Source organism: Mesocricetus auratus, unplaced genomic scaffold (genome assembly GCF_017639785.1).
Source record: "Mesocricetus auratus isolate SY011 unplaced genomic scaffold, BCM_Maur_2.0 Super-Scaffold_100007, whole genome shotgun sequence".
Lineage (NCBI taxonomy): Eukaryota > Metazoa > Chordata > Mammalia > Rodentia > Cricetidae > Mesocricetus > Mesocricetus auratus.
The window spans coordinates 30,695,049-30,716,314 of NW_024429191.1; the positions used below are offsets into that span (position 1 = coordinate 30,695,049).

At 39.5% G+C, this 21,266-nt stretch overlaps 1 protein-coding gene across 9 annotated transcripts; it reads left to right on the forward strand.

The window, feature by feature from the left end:
- Positions 1–504: 504 nt before the first annotated feature.
- On the forward strand, positions 505–19,396 carry Clk4 (CDC like kinase 4). 9 transcript variants are annotated; one of them, XM_040748555.1, is made up of 14 exons: positions 505–586; positions 1,378–1,402; positions 5,934–6,094; positions 10,693–10,909; positions 11,962–12,052; positions 12,443–12,509; positions 14,341–14,457; positions 14,542–14,708; positions 14,871–14,965; positions 15,214–15,343; positions 16,373–16,455; positions 18,053–18,132; positions 18,739–18,829; positions 18,904–19,396. In XM_040748555.1, the coding sequence occupies exons 3-14, from the start codon at positions 5,934–5,936 to the stop codon at positions 19,042–19,044; spliced, it is 1,440 nt and encodes a 479-aa protein (XP_040604489.1). In that variant the 5' UTR covers positions 505–586; positions 1,378–1,402; the 3' UTR covers positions 19,045–19,396. The 9 variants fall into 9 exon arrangements, with proteins under 9 accessions (XP_040604489.1, XP_040604488.1, XP_012970221.1 ...); XM_040748554.1 differs by lacking the exon at positions 505–586 and adding an exon at positions 6,936–7,002 and having other exon boundaries at positions 1,379–1,402; XM_013114767.3 differs by lacking the exons at positions 505–586; positions 1,378–1,402 and adding exons at positions 1,896–2,049; positions 6,936–7,002.
- Positions 19,397–21,266: the final 1,870 nt, after the last annotated feature.

Sequence of the window (21,266 nt, forward strand, 5' to 3'; positions counted from 1 at the left end):
GGTCAGACCTAAGGCTCTCACACTAGCAAAACTAGCATTTAGGAAGGTGAGAAAGCAGGATTTCTGCGAGTTCCAGACATCTTGAGCTAGATAAGCTCCCGGTCATACCGGGAGAAGGGGAAGAAGAAGAAAGAGGGGGAGAGACTGATATAATTATAAGAGCAGTCGGGACACTGCCTATGAAATGGCTGAATTCAGCTACTTTCTGCTCTCTCCACCCACCACACACACACACACACACACACACACACACACACACACACACACAGTGCAAAGAGCTTCCCATGAGGCTATGTTTGCCCGAATCTTGGTTACTAGAGTTCTGTTTCACTTTCTGTTCAGGAAGTATTAGACATTCTGGGGGGAAACTAGGGTCTTGTCCGTCTTGGGTTGTGTGTGATGCCTGGGAGATCCATTGTGACTCATGGTGTGGTCTCTAATCATTTTGGCTAGAGAAGACACATTGTTTCATCATGGGAGCCTCAGTGATAAGTTAGCTTGAAAAGTGGTTTTTCTTTTAAGACAGACCCTTTTGAACTTGCCAAAAGATGGACTCAGGACATTTTCCTCTAAGTGACTAAGAAAAGTAAGGTGGTTGTTGTGGTTGTTGTTGTTATTGTTATTGCCAGAACTGAAGCAGTCAGTATGACAACTGTAAACACAAGCTCTCTGGAGCTAGCAAGGCTGAGGTTTGAAAGACTTTTCCACAAGATAAACCTCCTAAGTAGAGCAAGGAGCTAATAATTACCTCTTAGGGTTGTCCAGATTCCTAGAAGAGACTAAGTGTAAAGTGGCAAAGAGGAATTAATCTGGGCATGGTAGCTCATATTATCCCAGTTCTTGGGGGAAGGAGACAGGACTATAAATCCAACCCTACTAGGTTAGGCAGTGTTTGTTGATGGATTCTCAGACAGCTTTGATTTTTGGGTTTTGATCTCATGTAGCCCAGCCTGGCCTTGAACTTGTTATGTAGCCCAGGATGACCTAGAACTCCTGATCCTCCTGCTCATACCTCCCAAATGCTGGGGTTACAAGTCTGTGGTGTAGAAACCCAGTTCTTGGAAAAAATATATCAAAAGTTTATTATGTTATTATGTCTTCTGACCACAAACGTCCATTTGTTCAGTAACTGTAATAGAAAGGGGAGAAGCTGTCATGGTCATGACAGAAAGAATGCCTTTGGAAGTCTCTCTCACTTTGGGGGCGGGGGTGTGTTTCGAGACGGGGTTTCTCTGTGTAGCCCTGGCTGTCCTGGAACTCGATCCGTAGACCAGGCTGGCCTTGAACTCCCAGAGATCCGACTGCCTCTGCTGGGATTAAAGGTGTGCACCACCACTGCCCGCTGCAAAAAACTTCCCCATTCCTTTTGTTTTGCAGGCTAAGACGCGAATGCCTACAAGGGGTAAGCACCTCCTACACTCGTTTTCAGAGACATATTCAGATAAACGTGTCCAAATCCAGGTTAGAGCGGAAGCGCCAGGTGACAGCATATCCTGGTCTCTGAGCTGCCCTGGCATCAGCCTGGACCTGCCACAGAGTCTCTGGGGACTTTGCGCTCTGGTGGCTCTGCCTGGGGTGAAGTCCAGGGAAGGCTGTGGGGTGACAATCAGATGGCGTCCCATGTGTGGCCCACTTGAGGATGAAGGGAAAGGGTCAGAGTTTGGCCCTGCCCAGGGCGGCCATTCCCAGCAAAACTATAAGAGCAGGCACGCGCCACAGACTCAGGGCGGTCCCCCAGGTTCACCTAAGAACAGAAAGAAACTCAAGCTGACGGCTTGACCCAACCTCGCTCTACGGGTACCGCCAGCGCCGCGCAGCCGCGGTGTCCCTGACGTCACAGACCCCCGCCCCCTTGCGGGATCTGTGGGCGGGCCCGAGGCTCCGTGGCGCATGCGCGCTTGCTGGGCGTAGGTGGCGCTAGACCCACCTGAGGAGGTTGTGGGGTGACGGCGCGGTCGCCATTTTGTCGGTGTTTGTCGCAGCGGCTGGAGAGAGACGACGGCGGTTTGGCGACATTTCTCGGCCAGAAGGCCTTTTGCTTTTGCGGAGGTGAGACGGACAGGGACTCGCGGAGCTAGGTGTCTGAGGAAAGAACGGGCTTTGGGCCTCGGCGCCCGCGGATGTCTTGGGGCGCCGCTCAGCCGGCGGCGACAACACCCGAGCTGCTGCGGTTTTTCGCGGCTCGAGTCCGGCCCGCAGGCCCCGCCCGGGTTCGCCCGACAGTGCTGGCCGGCAGCTCGGGCGTCGCTCACCTCTGCCAGGGCCTCTGTGGGAGCCGGTGGGGAGCCCTAGGCGGGGCACATCCCTGTCACCCGTACGCCCTGCTCATTCCTCTCGGCGGCCTTGGCAGTTCGCGGACCTGGAGGCTTTCCCAGAGTCCGACGTTAGCCCTGTTTGTCTGCGCCAAAGGCCCTGGCCAGCCGCCCGGGGGAGGTGGGGCAGGCACTGCGGCGATCCAGGTGGCTGGAGTTCACCTCCAGCTTCGAGGAACACACTTGGGAAGGAAGGTTCGTCCTTTGTGGCAGACGCGGTTTGGCTTTATTTTCCTCCCCAAAGAGATCTCCCTCACCGCCCTGTGTAGATCAGGCTGCCCCGGGACTCCAGAGATCCTCCTGCCTCTGCATCCCGAACGATGGGAGTAAAGGCGTGCGTCACTACGCCCAGCTTGTTTGTTTTGTTTTTTTAACCCCCCCCCCATATCAACATTGCAGAGAACGAACACTGCTTTTAGGCTGTGACATCCCTATCCCTGAAGTAGTCAGCATTCCCAAACCCCATGGACCGGTAGTCACCTGTCTTCTGTTACAGCTGCCGCTGTTTGACCTAACTTTGAACAAGCACCCGAGGGCCTCTAGTTCCCCACTTAAAAAATGTCCTTCGAGAGACTGGAAACTTAGGTCTTGATGGTTTTAATCCGTGTGCTTAGTGTGGAGTTTCTAGATAACCATATGGTTTTTAAAAGGTGATGGAGAATCGCTTTTCTAATTTGGATATAAACTGGTTCCACTGTCTTATTTTACTGAAACACCGAGAATTCTATCGTGTAGGCTTTAAGTATTAGAGATGGTGTAATATTTTGAGGTAGCTTTCCTTCCTGTGCATGAGAAGGAACTTTAATCATATATGAACCCAGAAATCCTTTACCGTATAAGTAAATATTTCTGTGTTGGTTTGTTTGAGACAAGGTCTAGCTCTGCTAACCAGGCTGTCATCGATCCCAGTGTCTCAGAGCCCCGCCTACCTCTGCCCCCAGAGTGGCGTTTGCCTCCACACCTAAGTAAATTATTTCTGTACTTTGCTGGGGGTCGGGGTGGGGGGTGTTCAGGAGTAGTTGGGAGTGGGACCAGCTGCTGGATTTTAAGTAGTGAATCTAACTAGAGGAATGGAGCTCATGGGATTCCTTTACATTTTAATGTTTGCATATTAGTATAATTTGAGAACTCTGACTTGAGAGAGGTAAACTGGTTGCAGCAGTGTGAAATAGAAGGGGGGGGAGGGAACTGAAGCAAGCACTTGTCTTGTGAAACCCTGCATAGTGGACAGTCAGAATGATGAGTCACCAGAAGCTTTAAATTTGCCTGCTGTTATTTAAGAGCACCTAGTGGCCATGGCCTGATGTAGTGCTTAGTTTGACTTGAGAATCAGGGTTCATTTCCCAAAGAAACGGAGAACAAAAGCTTAACCAGACCAAAACCTAAATGTAGTTGAAATACAATTTTGATAATAGAAGGAATGGGTCGGCAGAATGTCAGTAGAAATAGAAAGATGAGTGCTTCTCTGAAGAAAGCTTGAGTTTGGGCTTTTGTCTCAAGTAAACCTGTAGTGTTGTTTATTTTGCTTTGCCATATTGAAATGACTATATCAAAGGGAATGAATGCTTGCCTTACTTTTACTGAGATGCCTAGCAAGAATTTAGGGGAGGGAGGGAGGGGGGAGGGAGAGGAAAAAGAGAGAGAGTGTGTGTGTGTTAATCCATGCTGTCTGTCTTTTTTAACTGAGCTAAAAGAGAAGCCACATTATCAGAAAGATACCTGGCAGGCACAGAACTAAAGTAGAATTTACTGGATATTTGGGCAGGGAATACAGAAGAGTCCTTGCCTAGTAATTAGGAACTCCCTTTCCCCACATTAAACATCCTCAGTAGTCAGGACAAAAAAAATTTTGATATCACACCCTATGGTGTGATGCACACCCTTTCTTAGGAACATTTGGAAGGAGAAACTGAAGTTGCCTTCTTTTCAAGCCTGGAGCTTAATGGGTTAGAATAGTTTTTAATTATTTAAACAAGCTGAAAGTGTTAACTAAATTGATTTTGCTCCATTTGGGCCTTATTCGGCTTCTTTGCAAATTTGTGCTTTTCCCGCCCCCCGCCCCCCCCCACACCCCTTGCCTGGCAGAGTTCAGAATTAGGTTTGACTGGAACTGCAGAGACTGCTCAGAGGTTAAGTGTGTACTGCTCTTGTAAAGGACCTGAGCTTTGACTACAACTTTAGGAAATCCTGTGCCCTCTTATGGCTTCCATAGGTAATTGTATGCATGTGCAACACCCCCCCCCAATAAAATTAATCCTTTAAAAAACCTAAACTGCTTTGGGGAGCAGGGTAGTTAAGTGAGTAAAGGTGCATGTCTTTGATCTCTGAGACTAACTATGGCAAGTTGTTAACATTGGCATGCAGCATTCACACACATGTAAAAAGGGTAAATGTTAGGTACTGGGCCTGGGAGAAATCCGGACTGTATATAGGAAGCTGTAGATGAGGTTTGGGCATTGTTAATATTATCTGATGTCACTGGTCATGCCTCAGTTTAAGGATTGCTCTAAGTCTGTCATTTAGAGAAAGAAACTCTACAGAGTTTGAGGGAAAAAAACCCTCATTAATGAAAGTCTCTTTACCTTTAAACCAATCAATTCCTTGCTTCTCTCTCAGTTATTTGTATTATACTTTGCCAGGCTGAAGGACATTAGCCCTAACTATAGCATAGGTGCTGTTCTTATATTTAAATCTTTGTGCATTCATTTCTGTCTTGACTTTTAAAATCCAAATTGAGAGGCTGGAGTTGTGGCTCAGTTGGTACAATTACTAACATAAGAGTAACCTAATTAAAAAATCAGCATAAATAGAAGGTAACAAGAAATAATCAATTTCTGCCTAAATGCTATGTCTAAGCTTGAACTATTTTGTGTGTCAGGGGTGTGTGTGTACGTATATTCTGATTCATGTATGGGCCAGAGATCAATGTGGGTATGTCCATGACTCTAGAACTATTTTTGAGGCATGGTCTTGGTGAATCTGTAGCTTGCCAATTAAGACCGGCTAGCCATTGAGTTTCAGGGATTCATATGCTCCACCCCCACCCCCAGGTCTGAAACAGTTCTATGCCATGGTGTCTGACTTTTATATGGATGTGAGTGATATGAACTCTGGTCTTCATACTTGAACAGTGTACACATTACTGGCTAAGTAAATCTCTTCAGCCCTGAGCAATTTTAATTGACTCTTAAAATTTAAAGAATAGCCAGGTGCATTGATGCGTAGCTTTAATACCAGCACTTGGGTGTCAGAGGCAGGCAGATCTCTGTTTGGGTTCAGCCTATTCTACAGAGTGAATTCCAGGACAGCCAGGGCTACTTGGAGAAACCCTGTCTCAGAAAACAAACAAAAATAAATAAAATTAATGAGTATCTCTGAAGGCAAACACTAGAGGATTCACCCTTTTACTAAGCAGTGAAAGAAAGTGTGTTAAAAGCTCATTTTTTCATTTAGTATTAGGTCAGTTCCAGTCATCAGTCATCTCATATAGCAGTGCTATTGTGTTCTAAGCTTTGGGAAATGTATCTAAAAAGGATTTTAAGAGCCTGTGTGGCCTTGTGTATAGTTATATAACCATCTTTAGCTTTCAAACTTACCCTTTCCCCCCTTCCTGGTTAACAGATGCGGCATTCCAAACGAACTCACTGTCCTGAGTGGGATAGCAGAGAAAGCTGGGGCCATGAAAGCTACAGTGGAAGCCACAAACGGAAGAGGAGATCGCACAGTAGTACACAGGAGAATAGGCATTGTAAACCCCATCATCAGTTTAAAGACTCTGATTGGTAAATGACTTGTATTTTAAGTTCTAACAGTTTTAACAGTTTGTCAATTGCTTATAACTTTTATTAAATTCAGAATTCAGGCAACATGCTTATTCATTCAAAAAACAGAGTGCCATGTAGCTAGCTTCTATAGTGCTGAGACTATAGCTGTGAATAGAATAGTTTCTCATATGTCTGACTGGAAATGGTAGGAGATAGAGTCTCAGCAAGTGAATGAAAAATAGGACTCTAGGGATGTATCTGGTTCAATGCTAGAACAGTTAGTGCCTACTATGAGTGATGTCCTAAAATCCTTAGAAACCTCTCCACCAAAAAAGTGGAAGGAAGGCAGAAGAATATATTCAGCAACATGTACAAAGTTGTAATAATACCCAATAAATGGTCTTAACTTGTATGTATATTTGGGTGTGCAAAAAAGTGTTTCACAATTGAGGTACCATAGAGGGTGATTAATCCAGGTGAGAAAGGCAGCATATGCTATTTGAGAAAATTAAAGTGCTTTGGGGATTAGTCACTAGTGTTCTATAGGTTATGTTTTTAGAAGAAAATCAATGGGTATGTCTGAGATTTTTTAGAAACTTGCTTTATTTTGAGAACTGTTCCTTTCCATGGGCATTCTCTGGTAATTTAGAATAGAGCTTCAGTAAAATATTATGGAAATCTTGTTTATTATAATTGTCATATAAAGTTTGGAGACAGTACATTTATATAGAATTAAAAGAATCTTAAAGTTCTAAATAGTAAAGAAAGACTAGGTGAGTAGTTTCTTTTACTCTGCTTTCCATTAATTTCCCTTTCTCATTTGTTTTGTTGGTTCTATGTTTTCTCCTTGTTTGTACAGATGTTCCATTGGGGCTGTTTACCAGATTGCTTTCTAAATTAGCCAGCTGGGGTTACTTTAAAAAACAGTATGTAATTTTTTTTCCTTCTCCGTGCTAAACAGAGTTGTTCTGCCAAAGAGCTTGTTTGTAGTTCTTGTACAATGATCATGCTTTATCAATTATTTAAGGGGTAAGGTTTATAGCAAGATTCAATGACCAGACATTATTAATTAACAGTACATAATACAAATTGTCTGTACCTCATTATTAATTCATACAAAATACTCTTTAAGGCTTACCATCTTAAAAGTATTTATTCATAGTGCTAGTGTGTATTGTATATGTGTAAAGGTTGATTTGAGTGATTTATGTTCATATTTAACTATAAAAACCAAGTCAGTCTAATTAGCCTCTAAGCCACCATCACTGCCTTCTTTGACATTGACACCAAAACAATTTGTTGGTGGTCATTCATCCTATTCTAAAATATTCATTAATTGTAAAACATCTTTTTGAAAGATAAGCATTTTATAAATATTTTAATAAAATGACTGGGAAATTAAAGAAGCAGCAAAGCATAAAGAAAGCAACAGCAGGATGGAAACCATTGCCTGTGACTTGATTGAATTACTTCTCACTGTCTGTTCCTAAAGGATCTTTGTGTACAAATCTTTGCCTGGGAAAGTAGATTCTAAGAAGAGGCATTTGCAAGTTAAAGGGTATGAAGTCTCACAAGGTTCTTGTTGCACATTCTCATTTCTTTTCCTAGAAAGCTTATAACATGCTTCTTCATGCTGTCTCTAGTTTTGTCTGTTTTAAATTATTTTCTTAAAGAAATCTGAATTTTTAAATTTCTAATGAATTTGTTCAGGTTTTATGGAGAGTTTTTACATTGTTTTCTATTAAAGTGTTTTTCTTACTGATTTACAAGACTTTCTATTGTGTATTTATTAATTGGGCCCTTTGTTAAATGCATTGTAAAGCCTTTTTCTTGATTTATCTTTTGGCAAAAACCTGTGAGTTGGTCTCTATTCTGCCTCAATTCTGGGAAGACCAACATAGCTGTAAATAACCTTTACACAGAATGCCAAGTTTTAAACCTCTGATAAACTTCTATGACTAGAAATAACTTAGAGGTATACAGACTAAGATTCAGATTCAGTATGACCTGGGTCCTCATTTATAAACTCTATATTCAGTGCTAGTAGGATGTCCTTTCACAAACACCCTCAGTTTGGTGTGTGCGGGCTTCTAGTGACATATTCTCCTGGGTAAAGATTGGCTCTTGATGCAATCATCTACTTGCTCTCTGCAGAGTAAAGTGTAGATACATGCATTCTAAGCCTCTGACTGGTGGTGCTGTCTGTGTAAGATGGCACTATTCTGTTTTCCTGGAATTTCTTCAACTGTCCATTTTGTCCAAATCCTGGCTTTCCTTTAAGATGCTTATCTGCTTCCGTCTTTGTCCTGAATTCTTCCCTAATCATTTAATGAAATTGAATTCTTTGCTTTCCCTGAGTCTAAGCAATCATTAGCACTTTTCAAGTTTTTTTCCTGCATTTGTCTATTTCAATTTTGATTTTTCTTTGTGTGTGTGTGAGTAATCTTATATTATTTGTTGGCAGAGACTTTGCCTTATTTGATTTTATTTTATCTCCCACAGGACCTGTGTGGAAATAAAAACAAATGTCAGTGCACTCAACAGTTTGGGCTGTTTTGAAAAGCTACAATGAAATATTCACTGAGCATTCAGTGGATATTTTTAAAAAATCAAATCTGTTATTCTGTCTACTCTGTCCACAGCTTGTATAATTCTGTAGACTTTAATCTTTAACCTTTGGTCTTTGATTGTCATGAACTGGAAAGGTCCTTCTCATGCTAGCTCTGCTCATGCTAGTACATCACCCCCCCCCCTTTTTTTTAATCATTGGTAGATTGTTTTGGAGTGTCAGCTGGGCCAGTTTCACATTGTATTCCAGTTAAAGATTATCAGTCTAGTTTTTAAGGTAGACTTTGGATGTGTGGAGGTGGGTGTGATATTTTATAAAATTAAATGGGATGCCCTTAGAAGTATGACATCTAGTTTGTTGTGATTCATCTAGATCTCTGTTTTAGACCAATTGACACAGGTCCAGAGTTTTATCCTAATAGCCTGAGTTGTTTGTCCAGGGGTTAGGAAGAACTTGAGAATGATGCTAGGCCGTAAGAAAGCTCAGCCTGAGTTAGATGCCAGTTCTGTTGAGTAGTTGTCCTAGGGATGTTTCTCTCTATTTCTGCTTAAACCAGCACTTGGGAAGAAAATGACAGCATATTCTGGGGAGTGCAAAGGGGTTGAGGGGGGCAGCCTCAGCAACATCTGTCACTCCATTGCTTGTCAGGATTATTTAGCTGATTTGTCTGACTGGGCAGGTGTCCCCTCTCTCCCTCAGTGCTCCATGTGCATCCCTCTTGAAGCTTCGCACTCTGTTGAAGAGGACACTCATCCCAGGTAGAGGGGGGATGGGAAACTGGGCCAATTGAATCTGTCCTTTTCTTTCCATCAGATCAGGATACTTAACTGGGATCCATTGACTTCCTGAGGTCCATGACCACCATGAAGTTCTTGTCAAGTTTTGTTTATGCATTTGTACATTTCTTGGGGGAAAGGGTCTGCAGCCTATCCCATCAGGTTCTCAAAGGGAACTGTGGCGCTGTTTTCTATTTCTTGGGTATTTTGCAAGAGTCACAGAAAATTAGAAATGCAAAGTCAGGCCAGAAAGCTGGCTCAGCCATTATAAGACTAGACTTACAACAAAAAATACACGAAATGCAAAGGCAAATAGAATGGAAGGATGTCCACAGTCCTGGATCCTTTTTGTTAGGAGGGTCAATTTTAGATGCATTTGGCACACTAGGCAGGCCTCAGAAGTTCTGGTGTCTGATTGTCAAACAGAAGTAAGAGAAAGTTTAGACATAGAAAAGAGAGGAGATAGAATAGGTGGCATGTTTGAAAATAGCTTTTGCCACTAGTTTGCTCTGCATATCCTTTAGGGGTCTTAATTCAGTTAGTAAATAAAAGACTGAAAATACATTTAAGGCTCCTGTATCTGTGATACACATTATAGAAGAAGTCTGTTAGGGATATCCAAAATGCACTTACATGAAAGGGAAAAGGAATCCTCTTTTGCCTTTCTCTAAATGGTGTGTCTCTCAGAGAGAGGGAAAGGAAGCAAGTTTCAGATTCCTATGTTGTAAGATCAGTGCATTTCAGAACAGGTTTGCTGGTTGGGTCTTGACTTTTCAGAAGGTAAAGGAACATTTAATTATAAGTATATTGTAATTAAAGCTCTGTTCCTTGGTATGAATTCTTGACAGCACTTTTCTAATGTGGGGTTTTTTGTTTGTGTGGGGTGTGCTTTTTGTTTTGTAGGGTTTTTTGTTGTTGTTTTGTTTTGTTTTGTTTTTTTGAGATGGTTTCATGTGGCCCAGGCTGGCTTTAGACTTGCAGTATATCTCAGGATGATCTTGAATTCTTGATCCTTCTGCCCTCACCTTCCAAGTGCTGGGATTATAGGCATATACCAGCATGCTGGGCTGTAGCAAGTATATATGGAAAAATATGGAACTATTTGGTTAAAATTTAAGTTATCTGAGATAAGTATAAATTTAATCTTATCGACTTGAATTTTTCCTTTTATTGAGTTAGCTATTTAAACCAAGAATTCTTTAAGAATTTTGTTTGAACCTCATTATTTCAGAATAAAGATAATAATTTGAGATCCTTTAATGTGTTTACAGTCACTATTTAGAAGCAAGATGCTTGAATGGAAGAGATTATCGGAGATACATTGATGAGTACAGAAATGACTACTGCGAAGGATATGTTCCAAGACATTACCATAGAGACATTGAAAGCACTTACCGGATCCACTGCAGTAAATCCTCAGTCCGAAGCAGGAGGAGCAGCCCTAAAAGGAAGCGTAATAGACACTGTGCAAGTCATCAGTCACATTCGGTATGAGTGATTTGTTTTTATTTTGAATGGATTCTTGTTTGTAAGGCTCTAAAAGAGTGATAAGTTTCTAAAAGTTTCTTTAATGCTATTTGGATATGCTATAATTTATATTCATATACTTGAATCCTTAAGAAGTGAACACATTCTCATAATTGACACCTGTGTATTAGCTAGTCTTCACTTGCCCACACTTACTCATTCTGCAAACCAGATCATGAATTTGTTGGTTTTAGTAGTAAAAGCATCTTACTTTGTGGTTGTATAGTATATTTAGAAAATGAGGCACCCGTATTTTTCTTTGAATGTGAACTTTTTTTTATTTTGAAAATAAATTGCTTTACTGTTAATTGGCAACAACTCAGGCGGGTCACACTGTTGGGGTGCTTAGCTATTGCTTACTAGTGTATAGTCTAGCTCCTAGTACAGCACATCAATGTCTGCAGTTAAATTTTGCGGAAGCTGTGAACCTGATTGCTGAATGAGAAATGTATTGAGAAAGCCAGACATCTTTAATTCATAAATTTTGAGATACCATTTCCCTCCCGAAGTTTTTTCTATTAGAACTATCATTTACTAGATTGAAGATTGAAGTTAGCCTTTACTTCCCCTGTTATTATAATGTCCATTTTTAAATGTTGCTAAAAGAGAACAATTTCAACCAACCTTGACATTTTTCTGACAAACTAGACAACTCAACTCACAGCATATGGTTATAGCAGAAAATAGTAAATCTTGACATTGCATTCTTTAAACTTCAGACTTCAATTAAATCAGTATTTTAAAGAGACAATTGTGTTGTTTTTTTCTATTGCCACTTTAAGTATCTTATCTGAAAATCTGTTCCTTGCCATGTTTTTCTTCTGTAACATAAACTGTGCCCTGTGAATTTCTGGGGACTGAATTTGAAATTGCTCCTGCCAACTGTTCGTGGCCTGGTGCTTATCTGAATGCCTGAATATCTCCCCGCTGAATGAATTGCGTATTCTGCCCTGAATTCACTCTGATATATTGATTGGCTGGACGATCTTGGTGCTGCCCACTTGCCGTTCCAGAAGAGCCACCGAAGGAAAAGATCCAGGAGTATAGAGGATGATGAGGAGGGTCACCTGATCTGTCAAAGTGGAGACGTTCTAAGAGCAAGATGTATAGAATATTTTTCAACACTTTTTAAACTTTGCAGACAGAATAATCTTTTAAAGAATAGTTTGTCAGCGGGGGGCTAAAGACTCTTCATTGCTTTTTGTTTTATTTTTTGTGGGTTTGTTTGTTTTATATTTCTTCTTTTCTGTAGAATTTAAATATTTCTATTCTTAAAATTCCAAAATAATCAGTGGAGCTTGAGATTAGAGCAAGACAGATAGCTCTATCTAATTGCTTTGTAGCAGCTGAAAATACAATAACTTGAGTGATGAAACCTTAGTTATGCTTTGCTAGAGATCATTTGGAAATATGACACACTTAAGCATTCATTGTTTGAACAACTGGATAATTGTACTGGGGTACTTAGACCTCTCTTTCTCTCCCTCACTTTAGATGAAATCGTGGACACTTTAGGTGAAGGGGCCTTTGGCAAAGTTGTAGAGTGCATTGACCATGGCATGTAAGTTTTCTTTTTCTTTTTGAACATTCTGATGAAATGTATTTTAAAGTGATTGCTATAAGTTTTTCTGAGAGGTATTCAAAAGAATTTCGGAACTCAATATAATTGAGGTGCCATGAGTATTAATTTTGTTAGTCTCTCAGATGGAGGTTACTCTGTAATTAAAAGACTGCTCAAATTCTGTAGGATTCAGCTGCCTTTGGATTACAGAGTAAATTAGAGTACATCCAAATTTACATACTAAAATGCATTTCCTGAACTACAGAGAAATTCTGTTAGGACCTATAGAATAAAGTCTACATTCTGTGGTGGGATATTCTGACCTACCTCATTGCACTCTGTCTCCTAAGAACCTATGTTCTGTGGTTTTACCACTTTTTTTGTAAATGAACTTAAAATAATTTAGTGAAGCAATACCTTTCTAAAAAGTCATTTGAATTTTTTCATCAGAAATAGTTGGTATAATTTTCCAGCTTACTGTAAAGATCAGTAGTTGGGGTTCTTTTTGTTTGCTTGTTTTGTTTTTGTTGTTTGGGTTGGTTTTGATTTTTGAGCGTTTCTCTGTGTAGTCCTGGCTGTGTAGACCCTCAAACTCAAGAGATCCATTTGTATCTGCCTCTGGAGTGCTAGGATCAAAGGCATTTGCCACCACTGCCCAGCTTGTATTTTTGAAAGTAAAGTTTATCTGTCTTAAAACATATTTGATGACTCTTGGTATTATAGCCACTTGATCTATGCTGTTATCCATGAACAAACTGCTTGAATTCATACTTGGAAATGTTTTATTGTTGGGTTTGTTGTGTGGTTTAGTGGTAAAGTGCTTCGCCAACATGGGCAAGGTCCATCACTAGCCAAAAGTTTTAACCCTAAATTTCCTTTCATCCAACTGAAATTGGGGAGATGGCTCCAGAGGTTAAGAACATTGACAGCTCTTCCAGAGGTCCTGAGTTCAATTCCCAGTAACCACATGGTGGCTCACAACCAGCTATAATGAGATCTGGCGCCCTCTTCTGGCCAGCAGGCATACATACAGGCAGAACACTGTATCTAATAAATAAATCTCTTTAAAAAAAAAAAAAGAATTATGCATGGAAATGCCCCAACTCAAAGCCCACCACTCTTGATGTAGCTATTTTGCATGAATTGAGTCTGCTTGGGGGACAGGTGGGGACTTCCAATAGCTTGTAGATAGTGTCTTTACTCAGCTGTTTGGTTCTCTCCCAGTTTGACAGACTCATAGCTATCTTTCAGGACTCAGTTCTGTATCATTGTATAAATTGCTGTTTTCTTGTATGAGTAGTTGGGGCTTCATCTCTTGTGAAGATGTCTTAATGCTCATCTGCCTTGGTCATTAGATGAGGCATGTAGGAGTGAGCCCCATTGCTTGTCTTTAGCACAGAGTAGATCCAGCCTGGCAAATGAACAAATGCTTTGGACAGCAACATACTCTTGTGTGTTTTACTTTGAATTTTTTTTGTATAAAGTATAGATAAATGTAAATTTTTAAAAACAAATGTTAAAATTCCTAAATATTATGTGAGTGATTGCTTTGTTTGGAAAAATATTCTAGAACCTAGTAGTAATGTTCTCTGAAAGATTTAGAACAATAAAATGGGAAACATGTAATTACAATTGTATTTTAGGAGGCTGGGGTAGGAGTATTACAAGTTCAGTGTCAGTCTGGGCTACATAATGAGTTTCAAGTTCAGCCTGAGCTACATAATAGTGAAATCTGGTCTCAAAAACAAAACAAAAAAGGAATGTGCTTTTCACAAGGTATGGAGTTATTCCACTACTTGTTTATTTAGCAGCAGCATCTTTTGTTTTTAAGGGATGGCTTACATGTAGCAGTGAAAATTGTAAAAAATGTAGGCCGTTACCGAGAGGCTGCTCGATCTGAAATCCAAGTATTGGAGCACTTGAACAGTACTGACCCCAACAGTGTTTTGTAAGTATACATTGAACCACAAGTTGTCATACTGTGTGAGCTGCTCACTTCTAGGCACTTAATTATTATTTTGATGTCTTTTAGCCGATGTGTCCAGATGCTGGAATGGTTTGATCATCATGGTCATGTTTGTATTGTGTTTGAACTGCTGGGACTAAGTACCTATGATTTTATTAAAGAAAATAGCTTTCTGCCATTTCAAATTGATCACATAAGACAAATGGCTTATCAGATCTGCCAATCTATAAATTGTAAGTATTCGTGAATACATGGTATATTTTATTGTATTTATTATCTAATCAGCATGTGAACACTTGCAGGTTACAGGTAAAGCTGAAATCCCTTTTGACCCCCATATCATAGCACCAGTTAAAATCTCTGAGACTAATGATGGTTTTCTATTTTCTTTATAGTTTTACATCATAATAAATTAACTCATACGGATCTAAAACCTGAAAATATTTTATTTGTGAAGTCTGACTATGTAGTCAAGTACAATTCTAAAATGGTAAGTTAAAGACTTGTTTTAATTTTGGGTATTGTATTTAAAATTAATTTATCTTGGTGATCCTTCAATGAGGAATTTCACTCTGCTATTCACCCACAAGTGGAGTAGGAACAGGCTGTATATCCCAGTTGGGGAGAGAGAAGAGGGAAGGGCAAAGGAGGGAGGGTTCATTTGCAAGCCTTATGAGTAGTGCTATAGAATGTTTTATGTCTTTATTGAGTTTCATCTTTACTCGCCTGTGTCTTTAGAAACGAGATGAGCGCACATTGAAAAACACAGATATCAAAGTTGTTGACTTTGGAAGTGCAACATATGATGACGAACATCATAGTACGTTGGTGTCCACACGGCACTACAGAGCTCCAGAGGTCATTTTGGGTTAGTACACACCAGACTTCCTTATACTCTAATTGTTGAAGGTCATGGTTAACTAAAATAATGTTAGCAGGATACAGAAATGAGTATTATGTGTTTCTCCTGTGTGACAGTGTTTGTGAAAGGTATTCTAAGTGCTGATTTGTGAACCTGAAGTGATCATAACAGTGGATACATCGGGTAAGGGTATCCTAGTCTTGTGATTGTGAGGTTATGTAGTCACCTATTTCTACTCTTATCGCCAAAGTAAGGCTCTGGTGCAGATGCCCAGGGCTTGCTTGCCTGACTTAGACATGATAGATAAGTAGCAGGAGAAAGAGACAAGCAAGAGCAAGTTAGCCATTATAGGAGGAAGCTGGGAGTGAAAGGGAGAATTTTGGAACTCACGGAATATGTATTACATCTCAAAACTTAGAAGTCACTGATAGGATCGGGGACTTGAAAACATACAGATCTGAAGTTGGAGTCACTGGGAAAGGAATCTGGAGTCTGGGGGACTAGAATACTATGTGCATGTTTTGTGATGTTCCCCATGGTGATGGCAGATTAGAGAAGAAGATGTAGTTAGATGCTATGGTAGAGAGAAGGCAGTTGCCTTAGATGTTAGTACTCAGGTAACATGGGGAAGGGGTGAGAAAAGCAAGTGAGATGATGTACCATAGGATGAGAAGTGATTCATAGAGTAGTCGCCTGAGGAAAAGCATATCAAGGTCTAATGATTGAAAACTTATATCAGAGCTCAAATTCTAGTGTCTACAGATGTTACTGTGTTGCTATATAAGTTTTCCAGTAGTGAGCATTGTGACTAAGTCAGGGTCAGGTGTGGTGGCACCCACCTATAATTCTACCACTTGTAAGACTGAGGAAAATACAAAGTTCAGACCAAGCTTGAGCTACTTGCATTAAAACTGTAAACCCTGAGGTTCCTGTTGTGATCTCCCAGGTAGACTATAAAGAGCACTCGAATGTGGGGAAGAGAGAGACAGCAGTTTAAAGTTGTTCCATAGTAACATGCCTGTTTGTTTTGGATAGCTTTAGGTTGGTCTCAGCCTTGTGATGTGTGGAGCATAGGCTGCATTCTTATTGAGTATTACCTTGGGTTCACAGTCTTTCAGGTATGTATTTTAGACATTTTATTTGATGACCTTTAATGAATTTTATGTTAAGCATGCTTTATATTTAGCTTCCATACAGAAATTTACCATAGGTTATTATTGAAAGTAAAATTTAAATATCACTCTTCTGAAACCACCGTTGATTGAATTTCTACTACTAGTAAGGTTGTAACTTTTTTTAATTTGTGTGACATCTTTAACAAGTAATTCATCTAAGAGTTCATAGTATGTGTTCTGGTTTTCCTCTTTTTTGTCTTATTGAACTTCTTCAAACTTATTGGTATATGTTACTAGTTATAATTCTGCTGTGGCTGTGCTAACCATGTTTCTAAATACATAAATAAAAAATAATAAAAGCATAAAATTGTGGAACTGGCTAGTCATGGGATCATGCTGATAGTTTGATCACTCAGGAGGATGAAACAGAAGGATCAAGTTGTGAGGCCTCACTTACTAGTGAAGTTAAGGCGGGTCATGGCTACAAAAGGAATCTGTCTCACAAAACAAAAACAAATGTGGGAGTGGTAAAATGAATTCCTGTCAGTAATAATGTTTTAAAGGCAATATGCTTGGGCCCTGTAGTTGATAAATGTAAAAAGCATTAAATACAGCACACAGCCCTGCTATCTAGAACAAAGATTGGCAAGCTATTGACTGTTGTGAAAGTATTCCCTGCTGCCTGTTAAAGAGAAAAGGTATTTTGTCAGCAGTTCATCCTCACCTAAAATGTCTTTTGTCTGGCTCTTCAGAGAAAAAGTTAGCCAGTCTCTACTCTAGACCAGACACCATTTCACCTGTGTGTACAACTGCTGCTTTTCTGATGCAGCGACTCTGTGCAGTTAGTTTTGAGTAAGATCCTTGACTTGGGTTTGTTGTCAACTTTGCCTGTTTATGAACTATGTGCCTTTCATCTTAGTCTCTTTGAATCCACGTTCCCAAACAAAGCTCAGAATTGTGGTGAGAATTGTTGGAATGGCTATGTTACCTGAGATTAGTGTCAGTAAATGGTCCAGTTAAACAGTTCATGAAATGGAAATTGTGCATTTTTTGGTTAGATGTTTTTATGTTGATTACCATTTAGGTCTTACCAAACTATCTTGGACTTCTATTGTGTTTGCACCATACAACATAGCTCTTTCAGTATTGTTATCTTTGAAGAATTTATAATATAACTTGTATAGTTGGCTAGTCTTTTTGTTATTATATTTATTTACTTGAGGAAGTGTACACATGTGAAAGATAACTTGTAGGCATAGGTTCTTTTACCATGTGAGTCTCAGGGATTGAACTCAGGTCATTGATCTTAGCAACATGGACCTTTTACCCATTAAGCCTCTCTCTCTGGCCTTTAGTCTAATCTTTTTTTTTTTTTTTCAAAGACAGGGTTTCTCTGTGTAGCTCTGGCTGTCCTAGAAGTCACTTGGTTGACCAAGTTGGCCTCGAACTCAGAGATCTACCTGCTTCTGCCTCCTGAGTGCTGGAATTAGCCCAACTTAGACTAGTCCTTAAAATATATCAGCATATATTTTACTTTTCTCTTTTATGTGCATGTAAGGAAGTAAAAAGTGCTTAATTCCTTTTTCCTGAATTGTTTTAGACTCATGATAGTAAGGAGCACCTGGCGATGATGGAGCGGATATTAGGACCCATCCCAGCACACATGATCCAAAAAACAAGGTTTGTTTTAAGATGCATGCAGTGGCCTTTGCTTAGACTATAGAAAGCATAATGTTCATTCTAAGGACTACAGATTTGGAAGGAAAAAAAGAAATTCTGTACAAGTGATAACTTAGAGCTATATTCTTAGCATTTTTAAAAGGTCATTTCCAAAAATAATTCAGTATTTTAATTTGTGCTCTTGTGGAGAAAGGGATTTTATTTTAAACTGAAGCTAATATTTATGTAGATGTTAAAGTTGATAAAAAAGCAATTGCATCTGAGAGCCCGTTCTTACTGGAATCTGTCAGTCTTGATTGAATTTCCAGTTGTTGCTAGCCATCTCTGTGCCCTTGAACAGGATAATGTTAGTGTTTTCTAGTTCTCATGGGAAGTTGTCAAAAGATTTCTATCCCTGTCCAGATCTGATTAGGTCAGAATTCATCTCCTGGAGTTTCGTGAACAACTTAGTCGGGATAGCTACAATTTCTCAGGGTAGATGAAAAAGGAAGATCCTGCATAAGGTGTCATGTATAGTTGTTGCTAGAAACAGAAAGATATGTGTATACATTTAATGAGAGTGGAACTTTGCTTATTTTACTAATTTCAACTTCTTTTCTCTTGTAGGAAACGCAAGTATTTCCACCATAACCAGCTGGATTGGGATGAGCATAGTTCAGCTGGGAGATATGTCAGGAGACGCTGCAAGCCATTAAAGGTAAAGGAAAAAAGATTAATGATTAAGTAATATTTTCACTCATGTCTTCATTTAACAAGACCATTTCCCCCCAGGAATTTATGCTGTGTCACGATGAAGAACATGAAAAGCTGTTTGACTTGGTTCGAAGAATGTTGGAGTATGACCCAGCGAAAAGGATTACCTTGGATGAAGCATTGCAGCACCCTTTCTTTGACTTATTAAAAAGGAAATGAATGGGAATCAGTGGTCTTCCTATATACTTCTCTAGAAGCAATTACTTTAAGACTGTGTCAGTCAATTAAACATTCTAATATTTTTGTAAACATTAAATTATTTTGTACAGTTAAGTGTAAATACTGTATGTTTTGTATCAATAGCATAAACTACCTTGTTAAGTATGGTGTTGATAATGAATGCAATATGAGTTAAAATGAATTTTCCCTTTTGGTGTTAATTGCCATTTTTAAAGGCCTTTGGAATACCCCTTGTGTCCAGTGATTGATGTGATTGGTCTTGTCTTTTGTATATGATGGTTGACTCTGAAGTGATTTTTTTTTCCCCTTGAGTAAAAGGAAATCTTGACCACTTTGTGTGACTGAGTGTTCTTTATACACCTCAAATGTAGAATTTTTCATGACAAAGGTGTTTTTTTGAAATTGATTATTGAATGGGCAGCATGCTAGGTGGGCTAATTTTAAAAACGAAAACTCAGAAAAATTAGCTTGATGAAGTTTCATTAAATTTTGTTTTCTGTTTTTTTGGTGATGTCCACAGGCCCTCATTGAAAGACACCAGATTAGTCCATAATGAATCAGGCCATACATACATCATTTAAGATTTAAATCTTAGTATTACATTGCAGACAGATTTGAGCTGTATCTGTATTTCAAACCACAAATATATGGAGCTTCTGCATGACAAGTAGTAAGCCATTCTGTACTATAGCTGTATTGAGGTAGTTTTCCTCCTATAGTATTGCTAGGAATTTCAAGGCTATAGCTAAGTGTCACGGAGTCCTACATAAAGCATATCTAAGCTTGTCACATGTCAGTATACACCACCTTCAGAACATTTCTAAAGTCATTGAAGTTACTCCTGAAACTGGCATTGCCACACAGTTTTTCCATTATTTTCCATCTCATTCTTCAGTCCACTCCCTGTGCTTCCCTAAGCCTGTCTTTCCCCCACATGGGCTCTAGGGTCCCAGCCTCAAAAACTTCTCATAGGCTGATCTTGATGTAAAAGGAAAGAAAAATCATCACATTTCTAAAGATAGTGGTTGCTTTTCGAGGCTAGAGAGATGGCTCAGCAGTTAAAGAATATGTATTGTTCTTAGAGAGGCCAACACCTATAACTCCATCTCTAGGGAATCCAATGCTGTCTTCTGACATTCAGGGAGCTGCACTAGTGTGCACACACACGTAATTAAAACAATGTTTAAAGGTAATGGTCTCTTAAATCCATTTCTGAAAATGAACATTCTTCAGGGTGTTTCACTAACTTGTGTTCTAATTTACACAAATAAGAAGTGGTTAGGGTGGTCATTTTGAAATGTCCTTTGCCAAGCATTCTCCCTGAGCTCTCTTCTGCCTGCTCCTACCTTCCTGTTGTTGCACTCATTTTCTAGAAGGTTCATTGCTTTTCACAGTGTTTCTGGCTTCAGCACTAAAAGAAAAAGTCTTAGGCAAGCAAATACATGGATATGGATCATTTATAATAGAGGTAATTTGAAAAAATATTTTTGATTATACATGGATATAATGATGATATCTCCCTTTTCCCTTTTATCTCCCATTTTTTTAAAGGAGGAATGTTATGCTCTTTTAAAAAATGCGCATTCTCTGATAAAAATATACTTGAGTTATTGGGAGAGGTTGGTTCTATATTAGTGTCCTTTTTTTTAATCTAAAAAACTTCTTAATATAAAAATAAAATGAGTCCCTCTTCCCAAACTTATAGCCCAGCTTCAAAGTATTGAAACACATAGCATACTTTTCAATAAGACTACTGCATTGTTTAAATACAAATGCTAGATTCCATTTTTCATCCATAATTCTAAATTTTAGTATCAAACTGTTTGGGCAAGATGGCTCAGTGGCTAAAAGCATTTGCTGCCAAGCTTGACAACTGAGTTGTCATGCATGTCTTGGTAGGCCCACATCCACCTCCATACAAATAAATACAACTAAAAAATTAGCAAAAAAAAAAAAAATCTGGGGCTGGAGAGACCACTCAGAGGTTAAAGAGCACTGGCTGCTCTTCAGAGCTCCTGGGTTCAGTTCCCAACAACCACATGGTGGCTCACAACCATCTGTAATGAGATCTGGTGCCCTCTTCTGGCGTATAGGCAGAACACTACTATACATAATAAATCTTTTAAAAAATAATAAAGATTGATTAATTGCTCATCAAATAAAAAAATCTAATGTTTAGTCTAAGCTTGTCTCAGACGTGT